Source organism: Pundamilia nyererei, unplaced genomic scaffold (assembly GCF_000239375.1).
Source record: "Pundamilia nyererei isolate P.nyererei 1_Seehausen unplaced genomic scaffold, PunNye1.0 scaffold00042, whole genome shotgun sequence".
Taxonomy (NCBI): domain Eukaryota; kingdom Metazoa; phylum Chordata; class Actinopteri; order Cichliformes; family Cichlidae; genus Pundamilia; species Pundamilia nyererei.
Window position 1 is genome coordinate 1,273,304 of NW_005187443.1, and position 10,176 is coordinate 1,283,479.

The 10,176-nt window shown below is 39.1% G+C and overlaps 1 protein-coding gene across 1 annotated transcript in view; it reads right to left on the reverse strand.

The window, feature by feature from the left end:
• slc2a9l2 (solute carrier family 2 member 9, like 2) overlaps positions 1-10,176 on the reverse strand; it is a 90,859-nt gene that overhangs the window by 10,613 nt on the left and 70,070 nt on the right. Inside the window, exon 11 of the mRNA XM_005731391.1 lies at positions 7,124-7,251. Within this exon, the coding sequence (XP_005731448.1) occupies positions 7,124-7,251 (128 nt within the window). The remainder of the gene's footprint in view (positions 1-7,123; positions 7,252-10,176) is intronic.

Here is a 10,176-nt window from a genome sequence, read left to right on the forward strand (position 1 = left end):
GGGGGGTTGTAACTGGAAGAGTACTAAAGGTCTAGAAATAAAGAATTAATGACCTTGGGCCGTCCCCTGTACAGGTATTTAAAAATGCAGTTAAAATGCAGCAGAAAAAAAGAGAATAATAAAAAAGTAGTAATAAAAAGTATTAAATTAGTAAAAAAGTATAAATATTAAAAAAGAAAATGAAAAAATGAGCATGTTATGGTTCCACAGTGAAAGTGTTTAATCCAGATTCATATTTTAAGCTTTAAAACAGGTTTTTGATTTTTCAGTTTGTTTTGTTTCATGTTCATCACTGCACATATGTGAGTAAAAAAATATTCCCAGTGACTCTACTGCTTCATAGCTTATTCTATAAATTTCATTTTCCCAATAATGGGAAAAATAAGCATGCACACAGTGTGTACAATAGTACGGAGCTCCATATGTCTTGAACTCCAGGAGCCATAAACCTCTAAAATCCTCGGGCATTTTTTTTTTTTTTTGGCTTGGCAGAGATACTACATGTGCAGGGCATTCTGTTATCTCACAAACAAAAGCTCAGCGCCATTCTGTGTGGCAGAAAACTGCCGCTGGAACACCTGCAGTGAATTGTCTGTGTTATCAGCCTGATTTCCCCCTACTACACCCAGAGTGGCAGTACAGTTTATAATTGTGTTGGCACTAGTCCAGCTCCTGTTGGGGAAAACTGCAGCCACTCAAGCTGCACAGGAGGTTATACATGTAGTCCAGTCGCATGGAGGAATTTAACACCCTCGTTCAGAATGGTTAGCCCTCTAAACAGACGCATCAAAATGCTGCCAGTCTTCCCCCACCACGATGGAAACCATTCAAAGTGCCCATCCTTGACGTCTGCTGCTTGAAGTGTAACATATTTGAAATAGCTGTAATAACAGCCAAATTATTTCATATCAGTTTTTCTTTTGTTCTGGTGCGTTGTTCTTCTTGGAGAGCAATCAAAAACGATCCCGTTCCCATATCCCTGCTTTCTGCTGCACTGCTTCAGTGATTCTCTGAATGCCCAGTGCTGATCTTGTCTTTGAGAAAGCGTACACTGCAAGAATGTGCAGTTGTTGAAGACATCAGTCCAGAATCAGAAAAGTGCTAACCATCTGAGTCCACCAGCTTGTCCCAGGGCTGTCTGGGTTGTGTTTGCAAGCTAAGACTCTTTTAATGTTCATAATGATGAGTTTATTCAATCTTTGGACATTAATAGATCTGATGGTGCTTCGCTGATCTCCATTTTCTTCTCATGAGGAATATAAATTGATTTCTCTGTCCAGCGTGCTTGCTTTCCTCTTTGTGATCATGGCCTCATATTACCAAGTCTAGCCTTATTTCTTGTCAGTGACTCACTCGCTGCTTTACAGGAGATAACTGCTATGAATGTAGCTGCACAAGAGTAACTATCCCCATGGGCCACAGATTCTATCCAACCCAGGCATATGCTACATCACAGGCCTTGTTAAAAGGGAAGTCAATTCAAGACATTTGACTTCTCACACTGGGAGCAGATTTCCTGAAGTATCTAATCTCTCTGGATTGTCTATCAGGATAGTCAGGTTGACTTTAAAGTAATACAGGCTGGTTTTATCTTTATAAAAAGTTAAAGAACTAATTTCAATGAGCTGAAATCCACTAAGTGATAAGACTATAAGGCTGCAACGGATAAACTAGAAATTGCTTCAGATAATTTCTCAGGAAATGAGGGCAAATCCAAAGGCCCAACACATTTACAATACCCAAAGGTCAATTTTAGTCCCATAGGATCTGCAGTATAGTGAGCTGGCTGATGGCTAAAGACAAAGGCAACCAAATGTTTGTAAGAGACACACACATACACATAAAATGGCTCAGAGTATGAGAGCTGCTGAAAGAAATACCACCAGCACTGCATAGGCACAATAGTTAAAACTCCAGAGGAAGTCAGATGTCCACATTTTGCAGCCCAGTGTCTATGTCTGTTATAGCTGTAAACACCATTAACATTAAAGGACCCGACCACATCAGCCTTGATCTTAAAAAAGAAAAAAATATACAAATAAAAAGCTCACACATCGACTTGGGTGGTAGAAATGTCATCCATCACTAAAAACATGCAGTTTAATTTATCTGGCATAAATCTGATGTGTGTATGAATGCGATGTTTCTACACGTCTGAGTGAAAAGATGTGGTTGTTGTGGTAGCTCAAATTATTAATTTTTAATGCAACCTAAATTGTGGCACAAAAAGACCAAATTTTTTTCTCCAAACAGTTGCAGTAAAACATGCTGCAGTAAAACAATGAAAAAAACAAACAAACAAAAACACAGGGATGCAACAAAAAGAGTTACGATGAGAGGAGGCAGCGACGAACAGTTGCCTGGAGCAACCGGTTGGGTTTCAGGAGATGAAAGGGGACCTGGTGTCTTTCGGGAAAACATTCCAGTTTTACACACTGATAGGCTCTTCTGTCCTCAACTCCTGTATATTTTTATTATGTCACCCCAAATTTCATTTCTAACAAACAACATTCAAGGATCTTTTTTTTGCAGTTTTTTGAGAAATCATGTGCATTTAAAGCAAAACTCTCAGCCTGCTCTCTATATTAACCTCTGCACAGTACTTTTGGGTGCTCTGTCTATCCTTGTCTATTTGTAGCAGCTCTTTTAAAAAGGCTAAAGTAATGAGTATCGGCTGTGTGCTGGTTAGGAGAAAATACACCTGAACCGCCACCTTGTTCAAATAAAAATCCTTTTCTGTTGGCACCAAACTACACGAGCTCTTATGCAGTGTTGAATGTAAATCTGTTTCTGTGTCTATGCATTCAGCATTGCTGTCACGTCTCACACTGTTACACCTTGTTAAGAAATGTCCAAACAGTGAAACCGGCGCATCAGCGGTACAGCAGGATACATATCAATGCAGGATGCGTTAAGGCGCAGTGTTGCTGGACATTCGAAGACATTTTGACTAAATGGATGAACAACATCAGACATCACAACATCTCTGAAACACGTAAGATTACATTTTAGCATTACTGCACAGCTCATGAAGGCTGTACAAACTTTTAATCTTTACTGCTGTTAAGCTCCAAATACACTGCAAACATATACCAACATGTTCCAAAATACAACTGAATCTTTAATTAAAGATCCCCAACTCCATAAATGAAAATGCCCTTTTCTTTTAAACTATAGATCAATCCAAGTATCGATAGTATTGATACCAACTGCCGGTATTGGTATTGGATTGATAATAGCATGACAGGATCGATAACTTGTTTCTACCCTCCAAGTTCACTTTGTTCCCTAATGAATCGTGTTAATTTTTGATTTATTTAAAGTCTGTAGCACATTTAAAACAACAGAAGCGGAAAGACCCAGTTTCAAAATACACGAAAGGCTATAAAAGGTGTGTTTTGCTGGTATGTCTGTGAAGGTTCTCAGTCATCCAGGTCATCGTAGTCAAAGGAGCTTGCAAAGAAAAGCGTCTGGACTCCTTTAAGTTGCTTGAAGACGTTTCACCTCTCATCCGAGAAGCTTCTTCAGTTCTAAGGTCAAATGGTGGAGAGTCCCAGATATAAACCTAGTGGGAGTAACCCCCCACAGAGGGACAAAAGGACCCCCTGATGATCCTCTAATCACCTGAGCCAAGATGTGAAACTGGGTGTGGGTCCCAATCAGCCAGAGTTTCGGGTGTGTTCATTGTGAAACCTGGCCCCACCTTATCATGCGAATTCCTGAGGTCAGATGGCCCAGGATGTGAGTGGGCGTTAAGGCGTCTGGGAAGGGATCTCAAAACTGGATTATAGATGGCAGAGAGTTGGTGTCATAAACCCCCGCCTCTGTTCAAAGATGGTCGCTCACAGTGGACATAGATGTCCACATAGATATCTATGTCCACACTCTCCACCATTTGACCTTAGAACTGAAGAAGCTTCTCGGATGAGAGGTGAAACGTCTTCAAGCAACTTAAAGAAGTCCAGACGCTTTTCTTTGCAAGCTCCTTTGACTGTTTTGCTGGTAATTATTCCAAAAATTAAAAATCACAGTGATTTAGTGCTTAATAAAATGTATTCAGAATTAACAAATTAATAATGATTCATCTCATAAACCATGATACGCTACTCTTCCTCACATACACTGCCTTAAAATGATCAGTATTGGTATTGGCAATATCAGCCTTGTATTTACTTAGTGTCAGATCTGTACAAAAACTTTCAGTACTACCACCTCTAGTTTGCAGGATTTTTGTTTAAAAATTCAATTCTAAACTAAAACCTCTTTGATATCACTGATGGTAAGTTCTTAATTTTGGAAAATAGCTTACAAGCTAGACGGGACATTATAAAACAGTTTTCAAAAGTAGTGATTCTCATGAAAATATCTAATCTGTAAAGTGGGTTAAGTGCCCCTTAACAGTAACTTTTACTGTCAATATTTTGCTGGTACGGAGTTAAAGCTCACAATATTATCACACTAACCAGGGAAATAAAACCCCAATTCATAATTCCTATAGAGTATGCCCTGCATGGCTTAACTGCTTTTCCTCAGGGCTGTGCCAGGCGAGGCTTGTAGTAAATGAAGCAGGATCACAGTTTTCATATCTGCGCTTTACATAAAGGTCAGGATTAAGTTTAAAGTCTTCTGTGCTCAATCCAAGTGCCTTGAAGAAAACTACCTTATAAAAGTTAAGTGGTGTGCGTCGGAGCGCCAGTCGAAGCGAGTTCATCTTCCTATCATCATTTTTAAATACATTCAGGCTTACAAGCATGATTTTCAAGAACATTTTCTTCATTAGGTTAAAAATCATGCATTGTTTGGTTAATAACACTACAGCTTGGGCTTCTTTTGTAATATATTTTTTTATTGTAAATTCAATATATGCTCCTGATGTTGTAAACCTGAGTGAGTAAGCTGCAAAATCATACCATAACTAAAATGCAGTGTGAACATTATGGAGTGTGACAACATTGATATTTAATAATGATGATATCATGGGAATGATACACATATCCACATACAGGGAGTGCAGAATTATTAGGCAAATGAGTATTTTGTCCACATCATCCTCTTCATGCATGTTGTCTTACTCCAAGCTGTATAGGCTCGAAAGCCTACTACCAATTAAGCATATTAGGTGATGTGCATCTCTGTAATGAGAAGGGGTGTGGTCTAATGACATCAACACCCTATATCAGGTGTGCATAATTATTAGGCAACGTCCTTTCCTTTGGCAAAATGGGTCAAAAGAAGGACTTGACAGGCTCAGAAAAGTCAAAAATAGTGAGATATCTTGCAGAGGGATGCAGCAGTCTCAAAATTGCAAAGCTTCTGAAGCGTGATCATCGAACAATCAAGCGTTTCATTCAAAATAGTCAACAGGGTCGCAAGAAGCGTGTGGAAAAACCAAGGCGCAAAATAACTGCCCATGAACTGAGAAAAGTCAAGCGTGCAGCTGCCAAGATGCCACTTGCCACCAGTTTGGCCATATTTCAGAGCTGCAACATCACTGGAGTGCCCAAAAGCACAAGGTGTGCAATACTCAGAGACATGGCCAAGGTAAGAAAGGCTGAAAGACGACCACCACTGAACAAGACACACAAGCTGAAACGTCAAGACTGGGCCAAGAAATATCTCAAGACTGGTTTTTCTAAGGTTTTATGGACTGATGAAATGAGAGTGAGTCTTGATGGGCCAGATGGATGGGCCCGTGGCTGGATTGGTAAAGGGCAGAGAGCTCCAGTCCGACTCAGACGCCAGCAAGGTGGAGGTGGAGTACTGGTTTGGGCTGGTATCATCAAAGATGAGCTTGTGGGGCCTTTTCGGGTTGAGGATGGAGTCAAGCTCAACTCCCAGTCCTACTGCCAGTTTCTGGAAGACACCTTCTTCAAGCAGTGGTACAGGAAGAAGTCTGCATCCTTCAAGAAAAACAAGATTTTCATGCAGGACAATGCTCCATCACACGCGTCCAAGTACTCCACAGCGTGGCTGGCAAGAAAGGGTATAAAAGAAGAAAAACTAATGACATGGCCTCCTTGTTCACCTGATCTGAACCCCATTGAGAACCTGTGGTCCATCATCAAATGTGAGATTTACAAGGAGGGAAAACAGTACACCTCTCTGAACAGTGTCTGGGAGGCTGTGGTTGCTGCTGCACGCAATGTTGATGGTGAACAGATCAAAACACTGACAGAATCCATGGCAGGCTTTTGAGTGTCCTTGCAAAGAAAGGTGGCTATATTGGTCGCTGATTTGTTTTTGTTTTGTTTTTGAATGTCAGAAATGTATATTTGTGAATGTGGAGATGTTATATTGGTTTCACTGGTAAAAATAAATAATTGAAATGGGTATATATTTGTTTTTTGTTAAGTTGCCTAATAATTATGCACAGTAATAGTCACCTGCACACACAGATATCTCCCTAAAATAGCTAAAACTAAAAACAAACTAAAAACTACTTCCAAAAACATTCAGCTTTGATATTAATGAGTTTTTTGGGTTCATTGAGAACATGGTTGTTGTTCAATAATAAAATTATTCCTCAAAAATACAACTTGCCTAATAATTCTGCACTCCCTGTATTTAAAAGATGGACATAGCTTTGATATTAAAAAATTAAGCCACTGGTAAACTATGTATAAAAAAATTGGTCCACATTAATGCTAAAAAGAATGATAAAATGCATTTAGTGTGGGCCTTCCTTGTGACTAACAAGTCATTACCCTATGAGATGGTGGTTAAAATACTCAGTCCATATTTGATATGGATCTAAACTAACCAACGACTGGTGTCATGGTGTCTACACTCATCTTTTACATCCAGTGGCCAGTACCCCAGTGTGTGGATACGATTGCTCCACAGAGGTGACCTGTCGAGGGTGTACGCGGTCCAGTAACAGCTGAGAACTGGATAAGCAGTTAAGAAACTTGATTGACAGATGATTGTGGATGTGAGTGAGACGTTCACACTTTACAGAAGCTAGCTTTCCTCATTTGCCAGTTTTCTCTAACCCCATTTGGCAGAAAAGATTACGTTTTATACGTTTTATAAGTATACTGTGTGTTATTTTTGTCATGATAACCGTGTAATTAAAAACAGATATTGTGGTAGCCTGAGAGTATACATAAATAATGCCACTTACTTGAATAAATGGAAAAAGGAGGCCCACGGCAAAGTTAGATAGCCAGTTTACTGTGCCAGCGATCATGAAGGCAGCAGGTCGATAAGACTGTTCAAACAGTTCCCCGGTCAGGATAAAGGGGATGCCACCTGACAGAGAAAAAGACAGATGCTTAATGATTTATTGATTGATTAATTTTATTTTTTTTATTAAAAATTCTCCAATCTGCTCTATATTTGTTACAATTGACAAAAAAAAAATGTGCCAGGTGACTTTAAGTTAGATATTAATAATCCCTCTAACTGTACTGCAACAGAATTTCTTAACATTGCTAAATTATTCATTTAGGGCAATGTGTTACCAGCCCCACACAGGATCTGGCTTTTACGCTTGACATATCTGTTAACTGTCGCCTAATGAAAGCCATTATTCTTACACCAACTCATAAAAAATATGTCTTGTTGTCTTGAGTAACAATAATAAGCACAATCCAAGGTTCAACCCTATCAACTGACTCATTCATCATACTCAGTTTTCTATCTTTGCTATATCTTCTAAGGTTTGTGAAAAATTTCTGTTGTCTGAGTTTTATTTATGAGTTCCACGACACGCCGATGATGTGGAAGTCTCAAAAACTCACAAAAAGTCATTTAAAAATATGATACATTTGGCTTTAAAGGGTTAAAGAGGTTTTACCTGTCATAAATCCCTGGCAACAAATCCCTTTCATCTGGCTGTGATCCAGATTACTTTAAAACAACCAGTTTCTTCCCTCCTCAGACTCCACTGCTTTAAAGAATTACAGACCCATTTCCAAACAGCCATTTATTTCAAACATCTTTGAGAAAATTGTTGCTCATCACTGCCTTCAGCTGGCTGAGGGAAACATCTTTGATTAATTCCAATCTGGTTACTGATCAAACAGCACCACTAAAACATGACCATAACCTAAAATTACTAAAAAATACAACACTAAAGATAAAGGTGACTGTTCCACTTTGGTCCTACTAGACTCATCTGCTGTCTTTGACACCACTGATCATGTCATTCTTACTAACAGATTACAGAATTAGGTTGGCATCACTGCCACAGCTCTCAAATAGTTTTCATCACAATTATCTGACAGATACTTCAGTCCTTATCCACACCTGTCTTATGTGGAGTCAGTCAAGGCTCAGTCATTGGCCCATTTCTGTTCTCTTTACTAATGTTACCCTGGTTGAGCTTCAAAGCCATTTCTTACCATTTATATGCTGATGATACACAGCTGTACTTTTTTTGTCAAGCCTAACAACCTGAACAGCCTCCCCTACATCAGGGGATGCTTCATTGTCTGTAAAAAATGGATGTCCTCAAATTTCCTCCCATTTCAATTCTGGTAAAATTGAAGTTTTTTATGATCAGTCCTGAAAACTTCTCTGTGGAGCTCACATCAAGAAAGTGCATCAGCTCACTCTGGAGTAATATCATATCATCTCCTAAGGACGTTGGTATCACAGCTCTTAAGTTAATCTTGTTTCCTTCATCACAGAAAATAAATCCTGACTGTGATTCAATAATGTGGTATTGTTAATACGCAGTTTAGTTTTCTCCAGCATTGATTACTGGAATCATTAACACAAACACCACAAGTTGTGAAATTATTTAATGGGAATCCTCTACAGTTTCTATTCCAACAATACATGCATATAGGCATGAATCCTGGCATTAAGGTCCAGACCAAACTTTTGTTGAAGTGAAATAAAAGTTGCTTCCCTGTTGTCTTATCAATAAATGACACAACAACACAGCATGCAGTTAGAATATTTTCTTAAGCACACAAAACACATGAAGATGGATTTGCAAAATTCTTTTGGCCCCTCAATTATGGATGTAAACACAGTGCCACAGTTGAAAATGGCTAAAAGAGAAAACCTTCGGGCATTCTTATACAAACCAAAGAAACAGTAAAAGGCAACCATCTCTTGGAGCGCTGAGTCTTGGGTAGATTATGTTGGCAGAGAAGCCAAGAGTACCAACAATTTGTTGCAGTGGGCGTATAGCATGTGCAGTAGATTGAAAAAAAGCATGATTAAGGGCGCATGCAGCATGTTTTGCTTGAATGTAAATGACTGAAAACAAAATGCCTTTCAACATTGCTGTGCATGGTCAAGTGATGGAAGAGAGTCACACGCAGGGTCATTGTTTATTTTCACAATGTAGACACTATTATTATAAGTTATGCCTAATTTGGAATCAGCTCCAGCCTGCAGAATACTGATGTGAGGGTATAGATGGTGTTCTGTGTAAACCAAAGCATGCTGTCGATTGGTGTTCGCAGGCAGCTTCGAACGTGGCTCCCTATAACCTCACACATCTCACAGTTTCTCCCACACTGATTCTAAACAAAGACATGCACACATGGATGAGTTTATACCTGCATTGTTACTTGTCTGGTATGATTTAAGATATCACTGCTATTGCCTTGTGCATTGTAAATGTGGTTGAAATATCCAACAAAAACATCGGCTAAGATAAAAATCTTTCAGACCAGTGGCTTTTGCATTTAATCCTCACAGCAGGTTTTTTGTTGTCACATAATTGCTTCTGAGGCGACAGTTAATGAGCTACAAGCCACATGAGCATTTTCGGCGTGTGGTGAATAAAGGGAGGAATGGCTTCCATTAGCCCTTAGCATCCTCTTACATTTAATTGCTTGTAGTAATAAACTATCCCATTGATGGAAAAAGATGCTTTTTAACAAATGTGACCAGCTGATTAAAAGTGATTGCATGTGTTCATGCAAGAACAGAGCTGACCTACCTACCTACCACAGGGATAAAGGACTGGCTCTGTGTGAGCACATTACAGCCTCAGATTCTTGAACAAAACAAAACAAACAGCAGCAGCAGGTAGAGAAGATAATCAGCTTCACATCAGGTGCGTTATTTGAAAAATTCACTTACCGGTACTGTGATAGTTTTCTTTATAATGCTAACACAGAAAACCAGTTATTTATAAAGCCTTACTCTGATTGAGAAATGATCTTTTCCTCTTCCCAAAGTCTAAACTTGACACCAAGCAGTTTTAATGTC